This window comes from Netta rufina, assembly GCF_964035555.1.
Source record: "Netta rufina genome assembly, chromosome: 21".
Classification (NCBI taxonomy): domain Eukaryota; kingdom Metazoa; phylum Chordata; class Aves; order Anseriformes; family Anatidae; genus Netta; species Netta rufina.
Genome location: NC_140145.1, coordinates 10,802,789 through 10,822,464, shown reverse-complemented (window position 1 = coordinate 10,822,464; position 19,676 = coordinate 10,802,789). Strand labels below are relative to the sequence as shown.

The window sequence follows — 19,676 nt, the reverse complement described above, 5'->3', positions numbered from 1 at the left end:
TTATTTTGGAAAACATAAGCCCAGCTTTCCCAGCAGTCTTACCTGGACTTCAGAGCGATACGACGTAAGCTGAAACAAGTCGCTGTTAACTCTCTCACTAGCTGGCGACGGGGGAGCTAGCTGGACTGCCTGGCTTAGTTTTTCTTAGCACTAAAATACTTTTTCCAATGCAATACCAAAAAAAAAAAAAGGTTTGTTTCTAGGTCAGGACCTCAGTACTAAATTTTAACCAGGAATTGACAGTCAGATTTTAACACAGCCATAAAATGGATTCACAGTAGAAGCTCAAGCATTCTTTTTCTAATTAGAAAGCAGTCATTGAGCCTTGTGCATTTAAAGGTGAAAGCTATTTTTGACACAAAAATTAGCACGTAGTTCCTCTGTCTCCCTTCAGTTGCTGCTCTGGAAGCTGAGGGTGAGCGATGCAAGGATAAGCAGTAGGTATAAACATGATGAATTTAGTAATAGGTAAAAAGGGACCTAAACTAAGTTTTATTCTGCCTCATGATAATGAGAGATTGAATTTTATACTATTTGTCCTAAGGAGCACTGCTTCAAAGGCCCACTGCAGCACTAAGAAAGGGACTTCTCAGAGGCATTTACAAATTTGAAGTGCTTTTAGTAGGTGCCTTTTGCAAATACTGTTAAATCTGTTTGTGAGCTGGATAAACTAAGTCACCGAAAAACCACGGCAGGTGTCGTCAGGACCCTCCAACAAAAATCTGTGGTCTGCTTTTCAAGAACTCAGCTCCCACATGGGGATCCCAGGTAATAATTTTTTTAAAAAAATCTGAGTATTGGATGCTTTGAAAAACCTGGCTGTTCTTTAAATCCGCATTTTCCCTCATTCTTTCTTTGGTGGGATCTAACCCTGACAGCTCTGAAGATTACCCACAAGCAGTTTTCAAAATACGATGCAGTGACCACTTCTAAAATAAAAGGAAGCAAAGAGCGAGCAGAAATTTGGAGGTTTATCACCACCACTAAATGCCCCTAAGTAATCCCCAGGCAACCCCTGCCCCTTTACGTAATGTGGGATTGGTACAACTAAACAGCTTTTTTTTTTTTTCTTTAAACCTCTGTTGGAAAAACGCAAACATTAAATACTCCTTCTGGCACTCTAAAGGGAGTCATTGTATGATGGGAAAGATCTTTTGTGTACAATGGCAAATAGAATTTAACTCATATGCTAAGAGTAACACACCCATTTTTCTCTCTCATCTGTGATCTACCTTGGGCTAAACAGAAGGAAGTTGCCAAGTTACAACGCTCAGCTGTAACTCTCACAAAGGCAAGACGTAAATGGCCAAATCCCAGATTTCTGCTCACCCCAAACACCCTCTGGAAGTTGCGGGCATTGCAAATAAAGAACAAACAGGCCGAAGGCGAGTCGTTCACACAGTTTTACGGCAGCGTTGGTAGCTGAGCTGTAATACTTACTTCCTGCTGCCCACCTCCCCGGGAGCGCTCACCCCACGGGTTCTTGCGCAGAGGCTGGGTTTTTGTGTCACTGATCTGCCTGCTCTGCCTTTCCGCAGCACAAATCCTTCCAAGGCAAAACTCAACTCTGAAACTTGCAGTCAATGCTAAGCCGTTACCCTCATGCTGAATGCTTATGGAAACTTTAGAAGAAAAAAAAAAAAAATAAAAACCCTATTGAGCTACTTGCAATCGGAGACCTGAATGGGCTCGACATAAAGCCCACTCACATCAGCAGCGGCAACACGCTTCCCTGGATGTTGGACCAGATCCAGCCTCAAAGTTTCCGAGAAATAAACCAGGCTGAGCCTATCAGCTGCACGGAAACTCGCCGGGTGTAACAGAAGCATCTGTTCTTCAGACCTACCATTTTCTTACAGCCTTCATTTCCCGGCGCTGCAGTGACACGAGTTGCCATATAAATCACCCGGTGCTGTTGTGTAACTGCACGGCGCCTCCGACAGCAGCTGGCCTCGCTGCCTCCTCGCGCTGCAGGCAAAGCACGGATCGGAAGGTGGCCCGCCTGCTGTACCAACTACTTGACCAGGTAGCTTCGGGTTGTCAGAGCACAGCTTAATGTATTTCAGACGATGGCATTACAAGCGAAATTAACGTCTGCACTGAGACAGCTAAGGAGCACACCTCGGAACCGTTTATGCACAGCACAATGCAAATGTTTACCCAAGTACAGATGAAACAGGTTGACAATTAGCTAACGCGGCTTTGTGGACATAAACCAGGTACGGTCGAGCAGAACCAACAGAAAATAGAAAGGAAACAGCCCTTTTCCTATCCCCGGCTAAAAGCACCATGCTCAGTGGTTTGGGAAGTCTCTGTCACACCGACAAATTTCCGTGCCGGTGTTTAATGTGTTTGCTCTACTGGGATAAAAATAGCGCCAGCAGGGCCCGCTAGCTGTGCGGAGGATCCCCTGTCAATACTACAGTAATTGACAACATACAATTAAGTCTCACACCTGTTTATTGTAAGTAATTCATAGATAACCACTTCTAGTACACATTTTCACATCGGCTTTTAACGCTTGTGTTTGTTAAGCTCAGGGACACCCAAACTTCACCTAAGGGTCATCTGCGGCTTGCCCAGACCCAGACCGCTATGCCTGCTGTGTAAAACTGGTGCAAGTTGGCATCGCTGGCGTGGGTGACGGAGATGGCCTGGGAACTACACGGCCCAACATGCATCGCCCCGCGGCGCGGGCTGCTCTACGCTAAGGGAGGAAGATTTTTTTTGCCGGGGTGCATTCAACTCGCATGCCTCGTTGTGGCCGGACCAGCCTAAGTCATGCAGCTGTCTGCACGCAATGCTCTACACAGTGCAAAAACGAAGACCTCTATACATCTGGAGTAAGAACAGTGGTAACAAAGTCATAGCTACATATTCTTCTCTACATTTTTGTTTATTGAGACAAACTAATTAAAAGGCACAAACATAGGGCATATGTTTACATGGACATTATAACAAACATATACATTAAAAGTGTAGGAATGTGTTTCCTTTCTGCTAAACAGAAAGTTCCTAAGCTTTTATATATACAAAAGTTGTACAATTTGATGTCCTAAAGTACAAAAGATCATTTATAAAATTATTTTACACTAAGCTCTATTTTTTTGTTGTTTTTGTTTTACTATGTAGTCCAAGCCCCTAGAACAGTTTCACGTAATGATACAGATACCTGTCACCTGACCCAAAGTCTGGCAATCACTGCTTGTACTGACACGGCAGGGTAGAAACGGAAGCAGTCCATTTTGACTAGTCAGTCCAGCTAGCACTCTGTGAAAATGCACACACGCTAATCTCCATAGCTTTCAGCTTCATTAAAATAAAAACATCTCAACTGTAATTTATTTTTTTTTTTTAATGTAGAGTCTTGGTTTTAGGGTGTTTTCCTTTTTTTAAAAACAAAGTTTTAAAACGTGAATATGTGACATGATAGTCTAGAAAGTATATCTGTTTCCCTAGATTTTGCTTTCTACGTTATGTACAGATAAACAGGTTAAGAAATAAAAAGCACATGTAGCTTAAACATGTGTGACCATTTGTGGAGAAGTTCCGGGCTGGACAGCTCAAACCATCATCCCAGAACTCCCACAAATTGATAGAAATGTGTTAACACAATAGAAGAATAACGTAAAAATGATGATGTTTGCAAATATTTACAAAGTTGAACAGATTTGCACAACACTTGATTAAGAAATAGGGGAGAAATTAAAAGACGCTCTCTGCTTGTCCTGAAGGGGCATCCTACCTAGTTAGTGGTTAGAATAAAAACTGTATACAATTTAATATAAGACAAAACTTCTAGTGAACAACTAACACGTCTGTCCCCTGCTGTAACACCAGCAGGTTTTGATTGGGAAGCAGAGGGCATAAAAATCATACCCAGTGCCTCCAGAATCTTCCAGCTTAAAGCAATATTTCTTAAGTTTCAAAGCACTCCTTTTGCTCCTAGGTAAGAGTCCCATAGGGGTCTGACTGTTCAGAGACCATGTTTACATACATTTCGACTCCTCTTCTGTCAGCCATGGCTGTTTCTCACCAAACAATAACAGTTTTTTTTTTATAAAAATGTTGACTACAATGCTATATTCCCTTAGGGTAATATGTTGGGTAATATTTACATCTCCAAATATCAGGTCACAATCCCTATTATATGTTGAAGTTAGAATGATAAGTTATCATATGCTTTGCATATCAGAGCTGGTATCACCTTTCCCATAGGGAATGCTGCCTGAAATTATCATATTCCCAAAGGTAAAATGCATATTTAATCCAAAATGCATTTTTTTTTTTAAATGACAACATTGTAATGCATTTACTCATTTAAAAAAAAATAATAGAACAAAAAATAAAACAAAAACAAAAAACAAAACCAAAAAAAAACCATCAACACAGACGAAGATTCTACACTAGCCCAGAAACAGTGGACTTAATGACTGGCAAGTTAAAATCAGCCATCCACATCCAAGGGGTCTTTGCTAGTGTTTAGATTAAAATAATTTCCTAAGTTATTTGGGGGACAAAACATAAAACTGTTTTTTAACGACTTTCTTAAGGAAAAACAAAACAAAACAAAACTCTGGCAAATATGTATCTGCTCTAATTCATCATCAGTCAGCTAAAAGGTAAAACTTACTTTAAATGAAGTGCTCCAGTGAAACTCAAGGTTGAACCATGTGAGCCAAATCAACGGGGGAAGATGCTACTATGGTCTCTGATGGTGCATGTTGCCCCAGTGTCATAGTTTGAATTTATTATTAACTATTTAAAAAAAAACAATAAAACAAAACAAACAAAACAAAACAAAAACAAAAAAACAAACCCCAAAAAAGAACTGCTGGTAAGGATTCCACCTTAATCCTTTTTAATACTGTTTAGAATTATTTTTTTTTTTTTACCAGGGAGGAGACGTGGGCAAGGCCTGGGGCAGGAAAGGCATGCTCTCTACTGGTCTCATCGCTATATTTAACGGACCAGCTAACGTCATCGGTGTGGGGAGGTTCATGGGAGATGTTATAGTGACTGGATGCGCTATATTCACTGGAGCGGTTACTGGGGTGGGTAAATTGACTGGTGTGGTGAGCGTTAATGGAGATGTCATGGATAACGGACTTGTTATAGTTACAGGATGCCCTAGGTTCATCGGACTGGATATATTAACTGCACTTGATACATTTACTGGACTTCTCATGCTCATTGCAGCTGCCACTGTGACTGGGTTTGTGATAGTCCCAGAAGCCACAGAGGACGTTATATTGAATGGAGTAGTAAGAGTCACAGGCGTAGTAGCAGCAGTGGAGGTTTGGCACAAGTTAGCAGCTTCTAAAAATGAGACATAAAAAGACAAAAAGTTTTTAACACATAAAAAACCATGGACAAGATTTAAAAAAAAAACTGAACAGAACAAAACAAAAATCAAACAAGTACAGATACAAATTCTGGAATCATTTTCTTTAGGAATTATTAGTAAGTTAAAACTGTTAACATTCTATAGCCTAAAGAAATATAAACTCTCATGCAGTTCATTTGATTTCAATATTTTTTTTTTCCTGGGAAGTCAAGCGAGGTTGTCTTATAAAGAGGGTTTCGACGTTCATAAAAACAGTATCGTACAATCAAAGAAATCCTCCCAAGAGGAACATTATAAATAGAGGAGAGAGTGTACATACCGAATGGTACGTACTCTATAGCCTTCTCAAAGGTGAACTGACATTCTGTGAAGGTTTTAAAAAGTCATTATTAGGGACTGATAAGCAAAGCTCGTTTCAATATTTACCTGCTTATTTCAGTCTTAATTACTCCTACTAAGTCGTCCCACTGAGCACAGCACTTCTACTTAGCAATATTCACGGCTACCCAGTCAGTAGATTTTTCAACCCCCATCATCTCCTCAGCTTTCACACAAGCTACAGTCGCACACCAAGCTTTGGTTTGGTTTACTCTGTTTTGCAGTAAGCAGGAATTAAGTGCCGAACAAGGAAGACCCAGGTGGCCAGTGCCCGGCCCTGGTCCCGGTGGGGTCTAGCAGGGCTGGGCACTGGTGGAGCGGGCACCGGTGGTCCGGGACGCAGCGGAGGGATCACTAGGCATCAGCACCACCTGCCGGCTACCCAAACTAGAAGGCTCCAAAAACAGAAGCGGGCTGGTGGACGTGGGTAAAGGAAAGGGATGGCTGCTAGAGAAACCGACAAAAATATATTCTATGTCAACATTACGGCACTTCTAAGACGTGTCTTATTCCACATTTGTAGGGTAGGACACCAAGCTCAGTCTACACCCACGTTTCAGGAGGTAAGCCAGGAGCAAAGAGTCCACTCTTGCCACTCGGGCAATACAAATGTACCAAGACAGTTAACTTTGAAAGCAACATTAGCCCCACTCAAGGGTTACTGTTGGTTCTTCAAAGTCCATATCTAGGAGGGGTGGGAAGGAAGGGAAAGAGTAAAAAAAAAAAAAAAAAAAAAAAATTAAAAAAAAAAAGTGAAAATAAATAGCATTAGACTAAAAAAAAAAAAAAATCCCATATAATGTTGTAAAGCCAAAACAACAGGTGGCACTAGCACAGGAGAACCAGCACGAAAAGAGCAGCACACAGGCACGACACTGACTGGGCTAGCTTCACCTTCCAAGCACTGTAACACACAAAGAAACACCCCACCCCCTGCCCCTTCCCCACTTCAGTTAAGTTAAACCAATATCATCAATTTGACAACGCTTTTCCCCACCCGCCTCCCTCGCCCACCACTCCGTCCAACCCCCCTGTTTTTGTTAAAGTACGTTCAATAACCTCAGTAAGAAAGGAAGGGAAGAGCAAACAAGACATAGGAAGGAACAGGCAGAAGAAAGTTACTCGGAGATTTTCTACATCTGACACTCGTTTGCTTTATCCATTTAGTGGCCTGATCATACCTAATGTCTGTTATTACTACATTTTAACACATTTTAAAACTGTTTCTAAACTGTCAAATCACAGAATTCAATTGGAATAACAATCAAGGAGAAAGGAGCTAGCAGCCTAATACACAAATAAGACCTAGAAAAGAAAATAAAAAAAAAAAAAAAGGAGTGAAGAAACTGAAAGGAAGTTTAGGAGAAAAAGAAAAAAAGGTGAGTCAAGAACATTTATTACTAAAAACAGCTAGTGAAAAGCAGCAAGTGGTCACTAAGAACTTCTTCTAGAACATGTAATCCGCAGGAGACACATGACAGGCATTAGAAATCAAACAGTTGTGAAAAGAATAAGCTGGCAGTAGCGGGAAGCTTTAAACTACTCTACTCCAAACAAGACACTGCACTGAAGCAATCTATTCTTTACAAAACTGTCGCATTGACCAACAAAAGGAAGCTATTCGATTTCAGTTATGGTAGGATAAGCGTATGTAAGCTGTGTGCTAGCAACAATGAAAGGCACTATCGCTTATTAGCTAATTTTGTGATAAGAAGAGAGATGGAAGAGTCAGTCCTAGGAGTTTCAGAAAACTTCATGCAAATGCAATTAAGTCACAGATAAAGTGAATGGAATAAACTGGGAGAGAAACAAGAAAAGGGACACAGGAAGCATTCACATGCAAGCCAGCGATGATGCAAAGAGAGGGTGTTGTATGTGTGTATATATATACATACAAATATATATATGCACACAAGTTAACAACTGGTAAGTATGCATAAACACAGCCCAAAACCACATGCAAGTCAAAAAAAACACACTCTTGCCTTGGAGCAGATACAAACATCCCTTTATAATTGATGACTGCTACATACACATTTAAGCACAGAGACCAACGGGAAGTAAGTAATAAAGAGTTCATTTAACAGCTTCATTTTGGTAATGCTACCCTCCTTCTAGTTTGCAGCTATTACTTCTAACACTGGGAATGAAACCGTCACGTAACCCATCCTCTTCTGACACCTGAAACTCCCCACGTAACTGTGAACTCAATTATCCTACAAAACCAAGACCGTAAGTATTGTTTCATTTTACCTTTCTTCCTTGCTTTGACGGCCTCTTCCCATAATCTCAGGGTCTCTACCTGCTTTCCCGGCCAACTTGTTACATGCTGCTGCTGCTGCTGCTGTTGCTGTTGTTGCTGCTGCTGCTGCTGTTGCTGCTGTTGTTGTTGCTGTTGCTGCTGTTGCTGCTGCTGCTGCTGCTTCTGATTGCTGGTCTCTTCACTCATGCATGCTATGCCAAGTAAGTAAGAACACAAATTCACCTTGAAAAGTTACTCTGTTTTCTGCTGAGATGACAAAGGCTTCTTCCAAAAAGAGTGCGTGGAATCTCGCAGGATTCCAAGAGGAAAATCACAGAGATGTTTAAAACCGTATCATTAATCATGCGCTTTATAAAACTACTTTTCCGAGGTTTAAAAAACAAAATGCAAATCAGGAACATCTGGTTTCTGCCAAAAATGAACCTCCTTTCTCATTATTTTATTTGTATTTTAGGAAGACTGAAATAAAAGACTACAGTGAGTCTCTAGAACTCAAGCCAATTAGCAAATTCCTTTTTTTTTTTTTTTTTAAACCTCAGCTACATTTTTCTTTTTTAAAAGGCCTTTTTTACTTTTTATTCCAAGTATGACAAAGTTTTCAGTTTACCTTTACATCACAGAACAGCATGTTATTACCCTCTGGCCACATTACAGCTCATCGTTTCCACCTCTACCAACTGCTGTAAATGCCTCGTATGAACTGGCTGGCGAAGCCAGAGCTGAAACCTTATACCTTGAAAAATATTTCACATCCAAATTTTGTATTAAGCTCAACAATCAGGCATTTTAGACATTCCCCATAGCAGTCTAGCAGCAAACCAATTCCACGTATGCCAATTCCTTGAGCTAAAGAAGATCCTGCTATCAATATCTATTTCTAACAGGCGTGAATTCCCACAGGATGGGTACGTTCGTGCACGTTAACGTAACCAAAGGCAAATCCCTTTGCAAACACATTGTTATTAGAAATGTTTTTAAAACGTTCACCTACTTTTATTGATGCCTTGTTTACAGGTATTACAGTTGATACTTTGGCTCTGCCCGTGTGTCTTTAAGTGGCTGGTGATATATGCTGCACTCAGAAGTTTACCACAGATATTACACGATACCTTTCCTTCATGGCGCACCATGTGTGTCCGCAGTCTGTCTTTGGTGGCAAAGGCAGCAGTGCACGTCTATATGAAGGACAACAATTACACTTGCAGTGCAGACAGTATCATTGCAGTACGAATCGCATGCCCACTGTACGTTTTACCCTCTCTGTGCATAGGGTATCTGAGGCACACTGACAACCCCAAGTTCTACTTACATGTATGAGAAACCAAAATCAAACTGTTAAACAGAGACTGAAAGTTATCTAGTTGCTAAATGGAAGCTGGCTTACGAGATGACAAAAATCATACTCTAGACTATCCGAGTGGTCTTAAATAGCGTGTTACCTTACCTAGCACACTGAGAGGTAGCTTACAAAAACCACCCAGAACAGGAACAGTTGCTATCTGATACAACTGTACTGCACAAATCTGAACTCGGTATCTTAAATTGCTCGATTATTTCTGTTTCTATCCAAATCAAAATAGGGAAGCAAAACCTTTTCCTGATGTCATTCTTTTCACACAAAACTTTCATTTAATGCGATGAGTCACTAAAAACACAGGTTGGAACATGAATATATATTCCAAGCAAAACAGTTAATTGCTCGAGGGCAGTCCAGTTATTTCCCTTTTACTAAGCTATCAACTGACACCAACTTGTGTTCACGTTCCAGCAAAACGGTGGATCCAGAATCAACCATCCCAATCCATTTTTAATGGCTGTACTGAGAAACACACTGCACACCTTTCTGCAGTAGCCAGCACTGAGCTGAGGACACCGTTACAGTCCTCGTGCTAAGTTAAGCGCGTCATAAAGCAGCGTAACTACATTGTTCTCCAAGAAAGCAAAAAGCCTCTAATCTTCCTACGGGCGTAGCCACTGCATCCTCTTAAACTGCCCCTGCACCTACATCAGCACCACGGCACAGCTGAAAAGTAACTCAGATGAGACTTTATTCCTAAACTTGCACTCCACAGAAAAGTCCAGGAGCAAACACGGTTCTGGGAAGATGATTCCCCTGAGGATCTAACTACACAACGAGGCATGGTTCTTAATAAATCATGGTAGCCCTTACTTGGCATTTGAAGGGTCTCTCTGTTGAGTGAACATGTTTAACGTGACAGCTTAGATGATCAGGCCTGCACAAAAGAGAGGAACAGAAAAGAAAATGCATACTGTTACAAACAGATAGCAGTGACATTTTTGGACCTTGCGACCCCCTGCAGCCCCCAGCCCTCTGCACAGCCAGAACTACGTCCCCCTTACCTACCCGGTGACTTTGGGCTAGAGTAACACATGCGAGACCCAAGCTGCACTTTGAAACTTAACCACGTTCTTATCCACCTGGAAATTTGGTTGGACCTTGTGTATAGATGACAGGCCAACAGCTCTAGAGGTGGAAGTTTTCTGTCGAAGGCGCAGCCAGCAGCAGTGCAAGCTTCCCTGCAGTGCTGTCAGCATGCCTCAACTTTGCGAGGAGACGAGGAGCCAGCTGGCCTGCTGTGCCCCGCTCGGCCCCTGACCTCTGCCACGGCTGGTGAAGGGGCTGTGCCGTCACCACCAGAGACACAGACACGTGTCCTGAGGCCGTGACGATGTTTCAAAACACTGTCACCAAAAAATGGGATGCTCTTGCTCACCGCCCGCCTGGCTCAGACCGAGACCCGGCCCTAGAGGTGAGCAAGGCTCCTTTCCTCATCCCCTCGCCCACCTCCTAAGGGGTCTGCTCCTCCCAGCCCCTCGCTACCACAGCTCAGCCCTGCCTGGTTGTGAAAAGCCAATACTTGAGCTCGCCTGGGATTTTCTACATGGTACCTCGAGAAGCCTTTTCCACAAACACCACAGGTGTAGGGTTTCGTGATGCCACCTTCGTGAGACCTCACGTGGTAGGTCATGCGATCCTTTCTCTTGAAGCGCTGATTGCAAATGGGACATTCGAAGGGTTTCTCATCCGAGTGGGACAGCTTGTGCCGGTTGAGGTGGTACACGTCCCTGAAGGCCTTGCCGCACATCTCGCAGGCGTGGTTCTTCTTGACGGGCTTGCTGGGCTTCTTCACCGTCTGAGTCACTGACATGGCCGTGGCACCGGCGCTGCTGCTGGGGTTGGTGGCGGAGGAAGACGTAGTGACCGTGGACAGGATGCCCGCGATGGTGGAAACCAGCGAGCTTCGGCTGTTGTCACCAGCGATGGTGGAGATAAGGGGCACCATCGTGGTGGGAGTTTTCTTTGGCCGTGACACTAACTTTACGCCCGTGTGGCAGGACTCGTGGCGCCTCAGATGGTAGCTGTCCCTGAAAGCTTTGCTGCAGTAAGTGCACACAAAGGAGGTTTTAGGTTTTTCCTTTTTAATCCCAACAATAGCATCCTTTAACGTTTCTGCTGCAGGCTGAGGTTTCTGCGTTATTGGTAAGGGCAGAATCGGCTTCTGATCGGGTGGCTCAACAGCAGAGCTCAGGAGCGGCAACAAACTGTTCTGTGCTGCCTGCTGTTGGTGGTGTGAGGCTTCGTGTGCCTAAAACCAAACATTCACACTTAAATTCTATGGCCGGGAGCTTGCTTCGACGTGCTGAGCACATTTACAGGCTACGGGAAAGCAAACTCTAGCCCGACAGCCAGCGACGCGGGGTTGCACGAGGTTAGGGGATTTTCCTGTGCGGAGGGTAACGCCGCTCGTGCTTTCGACGCGCACGCGGCACGGATCCCGCGGCGAGCAAGCGTGGCAAGGCGCACACCGGAACAATCAAACACTGAAGTTTCCGGAGGGCACCGTTTCTTATGGAAAACAAGGAGGCGCTTGTCAGATCTTTCCTCCCGTATCGCCTGATCTTTACATAACAGATAACTCGTTTTACTAACGATCGTATCAGGTGCCCCGGCAGGGCTATCTTTGGAGCTTATGAATGTACCGAGGGGGAGTTGCAAAACACCGCCCCGCCTCTAAACCTAACCCGGGCTTACTGCACGCCGGGGATTAGGCTGCAGTCGCCCAGAGCCGGGATGCGATAAGCCACCGTATTTAAACACCGTGCTCAGAGCAGCGTGCTGGCACCGAGACCAAGGCAGCTCGGGCAGGGAGCTGCCTAACGCAGCGCTTCTACGCCCGGCAGGCCCCTGGCACGCTGGGTGCTGACCGCTTGGTGTCTGGCAGCCAAGGAGAGGTCTCCTCTCCACCGGCAGGGTTCTGGGACGGGAGGGAAGCTGATCAGTGAGCTCTGGGAGGTGTCTGGATCCCGGGGAGGACCTCCAAGCTGCTCGAGGACAGCTGATATGGAGAGGCTGGGAGCTACAGGAGCAGGGGGAGAAGCTGCGGGGAAAAGGCAGAGGGAGACCCTGCAAGTACCAGGGCAAACGGCCCTCAGCCACACAGGTTTAAGCGCTGCTTGTTCTGAGACAGAAAACGCCGTTCTGAATGCTCATCCTGTCAGAGCGGGACAAAATGCTGGCCGAAACACATTTGAAGTGGTTCAGAAACCACGCAGACCAACCCAGCCTAATGGAGCATTAAAATAAATCACTCCAGCACCTCCAGCGCATCTGCACTCGAGACGTGCCTCGGTCCCAGCAGCCCGGTTTGACCCCGCTCTGGCTGTCAGCGGGGCAAGCCAGGTCTGAAGCCGAGTTTGGGGAGCTGGCCTTCCCCTCAGAGCAGCACCACCACCTCCCAGGGCTTCTTCCTACAGCTGCCTTCACCAGGCCCATGTGCTGCATGGCACAGTGAGGCTGGGACAGCCGGGTAAAACACTGCCTGCTTGCAACCCCCTTCATGTCTACGTTTATTTTGGCTGAGGACGGGCAGTTGTACGAAGCACACCCCAGCTCAGGCTCTCCCTACGCTTGGCATCCTTTCGAGACGTCAGGATGTCCCGAAGCAGGCTCTGGGACTTGTCCTCAGTTCCATCCTGTCCCTTCGCCTCTCACAATCCCGAGCGGTGGCTGCAGCGCGCCCAGCCGGCGTTTTATCTGCCCCAGCTCCAGGCAGTCGTGCCCCGCTCTGCCCAAGGCACCTCGGCTACTCCTTTCTCGGGAGCACAGTGCTGCTGATCCTTGGATAAAAGCCACCGGTGGCTACAAACATGGACCCACGTGGGCAGGAATATGTGCTCCGTCACACCGCGAGCCTGGCTGACAGGAAAGCAGCCCGGGTTCGGCACGGCAACGTGGGACAAGACTTGCTGGAATCGTTACGGCCTGGGACAGCCCGGCCACTTCTGGCTGCACCTGTGCTGGAGCACGGCCGCACCGCTGCAGCCACCGCAAACACCAGCCCACGGGGCCGTGTTGCAGCAGCAACTGCTAAAGACCCCAACAGAGCTCTCCTGGAGGCTACGCTGCCGAGCAGGGCACGGCTCTTGCTTCATCCTCTCCTGTAAACTTTTGCCTGGCTCAAGCGACAGCTGCGGATTTTATCCGCCGGGGTTTCTAGAGCGCGGTGGTGACATCTGCGTCGCACGGGAAGGAGCGGAACACGCACCGGACACACCGGCGGCGCGGCGTTAAGCAAGCTGTGTACTTGGGTACAGTTTTAATTTGGAAAAAAAAAAAAAAAAAAAAAAAGTGAGATGTTTTACAGCCAACTTTCAATAAGCACTAAACAACGCTGTTAACTGCATCAGACGGCACTCAGGAGCACCTAAGGATAGCTCTGGAGATACAGTTTCAAAGGCGGAGAGCTGGCAGATCGGATAATAGGGAGCCCAAATCCTTTGGACAAGGTTCAAACTTGTGCAGTCGATGGGTATTTTTAAGCCTTGAAGTCTCGGCAGCACTCGGAGGTACCGAGGCACCCGCTCCCACCGGAGGGCTGCGGGACCAGGAGGGCTCCCCGGCTGCGTGCTCGCTCTTACATAAGCCTGCTTAGCGCGGGTCCCAGCTCAGCGGGGTGATTTGTCAGCAGCGCTCTCAACAACCCCTTCTGCAACACCACCGCTCCTCACTTTCCGAGGCCTGCATGAAAGGCTTTTTAAAAAGGATCAGGTGTTTGTTTTTTTTTTAATTATTATTTTATTTTATTTTTTTTATCTTGCTGCCCGAGAAGGGAACGCAGCACCTGCTGCACGCCTCTCGCCAGCCGCTTTTATCCAGGCACGGCACAGTTTTACTTGACCTAGCACTAATGTCAAGTCAACAATTTTTGCCAGATTCTGATCGCCTGGGACAGGCTCTCATGCAAAACACCCTCGTCTATCACCAAATCTTTCTTTCCTGGGGGGCAGTAAATAAGAAATCCGCAATTCGTGACCCAGAGTGGTAGGACGTGGCACCACCAACTTCCAGTGCCAGAGGCTAAAAGATTTTTGCACTCAAGCCTTAATGCGAGAGCAACAAATTAGCGTGAGTCATATCTTGAATACCCTGTTTGATGGATGATTCCTCCCAACACCAACAGATACAACTTTCACTTTCCGAGCAGATACTAAAAGCGGTTTCAAAACAGGCATTTCAGGGACCGGCAAGATCCGGACAAGCACCGCTTATTCAACATTGTAATCGTTTCTTTCAGAAGATACAATCCATCAGCACGCCACCTAAGCACGACCCAGTAACTTTATTTGGAAGGAGCAGTTTACAGTTACACATCCCATCGCTACTGAGACCGACACTGAGACATTGAAACCTCCCCTAGAAGCAGTTTGCCAGAAGTTACAGTTTTACATGCTGGAAATTAACCTGCCCTTAGCAATCCTGCAACAGCTGGAAAGCACGATCAGTAAAAGCCCTTAAAAAATAATTTGCGTGTGCATTCGGCCACTTGGTTTTGTTATTTAACTGATGGCAGGGAAAGGGCTGCGAAGGGGGGGGGTAAATTCACTTTTTGTTACTCATTTTAACTAATCTTTTGGATTTTGGCTGTTGCGCTGTTGGTAAGAATAGAAAGAAGAAAAGCTGAGGAGCGGAAAGAAGAAAAGCACTTTCTAGTGCTGTCTGCTGGGTGCATCAGGATGCTCCCATCCTAAATCCTCGGCTTTAATGAAATGACTCGAGAAACAATACTCAGCATTTATCGGGAGGCCTGAGAGCTTTATTGCTGGGGGGGGGGCACGAGGAAAATTTCCACGTCACAGCTCCGTGGAGATGCTTCCAAGCCGCACAAAACTGCGCGGTGGCAAAGCGCGCTGCCGACTCCTAATGAGAAGCAGCACGGCACAACCCGCCACCGAAGCGGAGCGGGGCCCCGCCGCTCGGAAACACAGCAAACACCCCAAAAAAAAAAAAAAAAAACGAGGGCAGGCGGCGAGGAGCTGGCCGGGCAGCGCCTCGGGACAATCCTGCCCCGAGCGGCTCAGCCGGGTGCCAAAGGGAAGCCAAAAGTGCCCTGCTCGGGGGGGATCAGGCCCTGGGCTGGGGGAAATCAGGTGCCTGCTGGGGACAAGGATCAGCTCAGCCCCGGTGGAGGGAGCAGGGGACATGGGGGGAGTTTTTTTTTTGGGGGGGGGGCCCTGCCCCGATCCCTTCGCTCAGCCCCGGCGGCGGGCGGTGAGTAAGCAGCCGGGCGCCGCTGGCAGGGAGGATTGTTTTACCTCGGGAGAGGTGCTGTGTGCCTGCCCGCTCCCGTTCTTCATTTCTTTCTTTTCTTTCTTTCTTTATTTATTTATTCCCCCGCTCGCACATTGCAACGTTAAAAAAATAAAAAAATAAATAAAAATAAAAGAAGAAAAAAAAAAAAAAGAGCAAAAAGAGGTGAAAAACAACGCGGTAGCGGGCTGGTAAAAATAAATAAATAAATAAATAAAATAATAATAATTAAAAAAAACAGCCCGGGAAGGGGTCGGGGCTCGGGGAAGCGGCACCGGGGGGGGGGGGGGTCCGTGTCCGAGCCCGGCCTCTCCTCCCGGTGCCCGTTCGCACACAACGAGGCTGGGGGGGGGGGGGGGGGTAGAGGGGGGGGACGGCTCCATCCCTGCGCTGCCTTTTTGTCGTGTTTTTATTTTTTTTTTTTTTTTTTTTTTTTTTTTTTGGGGGGGGGAGGCCAAAAAAATAAATAAATAAATAAATAAAATAAACAAACTAAAATAAAGGCCGTTTTGTCTGCCCGGGGGAGGGGAAAAAAAAAAAAAAAAAAAAAAAAAAAAGTTAAATCGATCCAAAACGCTGCTGATGGCCACATCCCCCCCCCCCCCCTCCCCATAACACACACACACAGCCAAAGGGGGGGGGGGGGGGGGGGGAAGGCGGGCGGGAGGCCGGGCGGCGGCGCTGAGTGACAGCCCCGGCCTAGCGGGGAGCCCCGCGGCCGCTGAGGGAAGAGGAGGAGGAGGAGGAGGAGGAGGAGGAGGAGGGCGGAGGTTGTTGTGTGTGGTGTGGTGGTTGGGGGGGGGGGGGGGGTGGTTGAAGGGGGGGGGGGGGGGGGGGGGGGAGTGTTGAGAAAGCGGCGCGGCGCGGCGGGGCCTCACCTGAAAGAGGAACGCGGTCCAGTTGGCCTCCATGGCGCGGGGGCGTCGCGGCCTGAGGCAGCGGGGTGGGTGGGTGGCTGGGTGGGAGGCGGCTCGGTGCGGCGCGCTGCGGAGCGGTGCCTCGCTCCCCCCCCCCCCCCCCCGCCCGCCGCCCAGCCCAACCCAGCCCAGCCCAGCCCAGCCCTACAACCCCCGTGCAAAACCCAGCGCCGGGGGGGCCGCAGCTACATGGAGCCGACAACAAAGCGGCGGCGGCGGCGGCGGCGGCTCAACATGGCAGCGCCTGAGCGGCCGCTTCCGCTAACCTCCGGGCTGCACCACTGCGGCCCGCAGGGGGGAGGCGGCGGCGCCGCGGCCCGGCGGGGCGGCGCGGGCCCGGCTTGGTTACGGCGCCGCCTCCCCCCCCCCCCCCCTTCTGCTTTCCTTCCTTCCCCCCCCCCTTCTTCTTCTTCTTCTTCTTCTTCTCCCCGGTGGCTCCTTGGAGGGTCCCGGCGGTGGGGATTTGGGCACCGGGAAATTGGGGGGGGGGAAGGGGGGGGGACGCGTGGTGGAGCAAAGCGGCGGGGCCGGGCTGAGGGTTGGGGCTGGTGCTGGGCTGGGCTGAGCCCGGCCGGCTCCCCCCCCCCCGCGGGGCTGGCAATGGGCCGGTCCCGCCTGGGGAAGCCGAGGCTGTGGCGAGAGAAGATGGAGGAGCGGGAGGGCGGCGGGGGGGGGGGGAGGGGGGAGAGGACGGGGGCTGCCGCCGCCGCTCCCGCCGCCGCCACCACCGCCGCCCCGGGCGGGGGCCGAGCCGCGCCGCCCTCCCCTCTCCTCTCCTCCCTCTCCTCCCTTCCACAGCCTCGCCTCTTCCCCTCCCCTCGCCCTCCTTCGCTTCCCCGCCCGCCGCTAACGGGGAGGGAGCGGCGGGGGCGGCTCGGCCCCGGGCTTCCCTCAGGTTCCCTCAGGTTCCCTCAGGCACTGGCCCGGGGCTGAGCTCCCCTGAGGCGGCCCCGCCGCCACCCCCCCCCCCCCAATTTTAGGTTTTACCCCCCTCACACACACACACGCCCCGGAGCGTGGGACGCGGCACCTGGATGCAAATGGAAGCCGCAAGCAATTAAGCGGGCGCTCGCCGTTAATTAGGGCTCCACGAGCGGCCCTGGGGGGCACCGAGCACACAGCACAAGGCGGGGGGGGCACAGCTGCACCTCAGGGCACATAAAACGGACAGTTTGGGGACCCAGAGCCTCGCAGGACTCCGTTTTTCCCCCCTCCGGCCCCGTTTCCTCAGGCTCCCAGCTCGGGACGTGTCCCCAGGGCCTCACGGCGATGGAGCCCCCCGTATTGCCTCCTCCCCCGCTGGGGATGCCCGTGCTTTTTCCTCCTGTTGAGTATCACATTAATTATAACACGAAGAACAGTCCCTAAGCACCAAGCCCAGAGGACAGCAGGGTTTCAGGGCTGTGGTGGAGGTGTCCTGGGGTGGGCAGGACACTGGCCACGAGTCCCGGCCTGCTGCCTCAGCCACCGCTGTGCACTCTTGAGCAAGCCACCTGGCCCCGCGGCGTGCTCTTCCCCTGCCCTTTCTGAGCATTTCTTCACTTTACATTGCAAAACAGGAGTATTTCTGCTCATACAATACAGAAGTATCTCTGCCAATAGTCACGCTTGCAGTAGTTTCACGCATCTTCAAGTTTTTTTCCTTAAAACCTCAGCACTGGAGTGGAGTGATAATGTCAAAACTTGCTTGCAAATAAAAACCATCTGCGTGGCCCCCTGCCCTGATGCACCCAGTGGGCAGCGCTGGTAACGTGCAAAATACCATCACCGGGCTGCAGGAGCCCTGAACTGGGACAAACAACCAAAAAAAGCACCCAAATGGGTTTTTTAACTCTCATGCATCGCCTCCTCCCAGCCCTGCACCTCCACGCTCACCTGTGGCTGGCCTTGGGAGCGCGTTGGTGCCCAGGAGAAGCTCTGCCCGAAGGCAGGGTGACGAGGCCGCCGGTCACACCTCCACTGTACCTGCCCCTGCCGAGAGCCTCCCTCCTCTGCTGAGCCCCACGCTGCTCCCCGGCAGGGAGGGCTGCAGGAAGCCGAGAGAGAAACCCCACATTTAGAGACATTTAGGGGGGAAATGACTGCTGCTCGTGGTTATTTTTCTCCGGGTCGGTCAGATATTTTTGTTCACGCGTATTAATAAGGCTGGTGAGAGTGCTCTTTGTTAAAGGCTCCGACTCGCCTCAGCTAAAGGCTAAGAAACCTACCCAAGCATGTCACTGAGTCATCGAAGAAATCCCGATGAGCACGTAGGAGGCTAAACTTGACGTTCTTGTTGGTTTTACAGCTAAAGAGCCAAAGGGGCAGAAAGCACCTTTCAGGAACAGAAATGAGGAGGACGCTCAGCACTTCCTTACTGACCTGTAAGAGGGGGAAACGGGGAGCGGGAGCACTCATCCCTCGGAGGAGCGAGGCTGAGCCCTCAGCCCCTGAGCAGCCCGGGCCCCTCGCACACCGGCAGCGGGGAGCGACGGCCGAGGCAGGCAGCCCCCGGAGCGGAGCAGAGCGAGCCCAAGAGCTGCAGATAACCCCCGAGGGGGGGACGAACTCGCAGGAGCTGAATTTATAAAGGGCAAGTCCATGCCAAACCTGACGAACTTTCCTTTACCCAGAATTATAACTGGAAATATAAAAAGCCACAGTGTTTGAAAACACGTATTTACATTTTACGTGCCCCAAAGCACAATAAACAAAGGTTAGATTTGTAAACTCTCCGTCTTAATTAAAGCTGCACTGCTTTGGACAAACCCACATAACAGGTGACTCGAAGTGTTATGTTGTTTAATTTATACCTTCCAGCTGCCTTAGTCATCGAGCTGGGACAGTGATAACATCAGCAGCCACCGTGCTGCTGCCTGGGTACCCGCGGCAAACATGCAAAGGGAATTTCTAGGGCAGCGGGAGCCGGGTGCCCCACTTAGCGCCGTCCTGAGGTGCCTCTTTCCATGCCTTGCAGAACAAAAACCTTCCCCGCTTCTTCCTTAGCGCTTCCTGCGTGGCAGGGAGGGACGGGGACACTGCCGGGAGCCCTGCCTCGTGCCCACAGCGATGCCCAGCGCCCGCACGCAGCCCCGGTGCCACCAGCAGCAGCAGCAGACCTCCCGCTGCTGGGTACATGGTATCCCCGGGGACACCAGCCTCGGGAGGAAGAACTGACCACGG

The 19,676-nt window shown here is 49.1% G+C and overlaps 1 protein-coding gene across 2 annotated transcripts; it reads right to left on the bottom strand.

Moving 5' to 3' along the window:
* Positions 1-3,340: 3,340 nt before the first annotated feature.
* VEZF1 (vascular endothelial zinc finger 1) lies at positions 3,341-16,599 on the bottom strand. Of its 2 annotated transcripts, XM_084299626.1 has the most exons (7): positions 16,476-16,599; positions 10,899-11,596; positions 10,159-10,222; positions 8,980-9,163; positions 7,979-8,179; positions 5,667-5,711; positions 3,341-5,319 (listed from the first exon to the last, which is right to left on the bottom strand). In XM_084299626.1, exons 1-7 carry the CDS (start codon positions 16,506-16,508, stop codon positions 4,892-4,894), a joined length of 1,653 nt encoding a protein of 550 aa, XP_084155752.1. In that variant the 5' UTR covers positions 16,509-16,599; the 3' UTR covers positions 3,341-4,891. The 2 variants fall into 2 exon arrangements, with proteins under 2 accessions (XP_084155752.1, XP_084155753.1); XM_084299627.1 differs by lacking the exon at positions 5,667-5,711.
* Positions 16,600-19,676: the final 3,077 nt, after the last annotated feature.

Coding starts and splice junctions, on each gene's coding strand:
- VEZF1 (XM_084299626.1), bottom strand. CDS start 16,508: ATGGAGGCCAACTGGACCGCGTTCCTCTTTCAG. Junction 9,164..10,158: donor AGAGACCCTTCAAATGCCAA/GTAAGGGCTACC, acceptor TCCTTCATATAG/ACGTGCACTGCTGCCTTTGC. Junction 5,712..7,978: donor CGTCAAAGCAAGGAAGAAAG/GTAAAATGAAAC, acceptor AAACCTTCACAG/AATGTCAGTTCACCTTTGAG.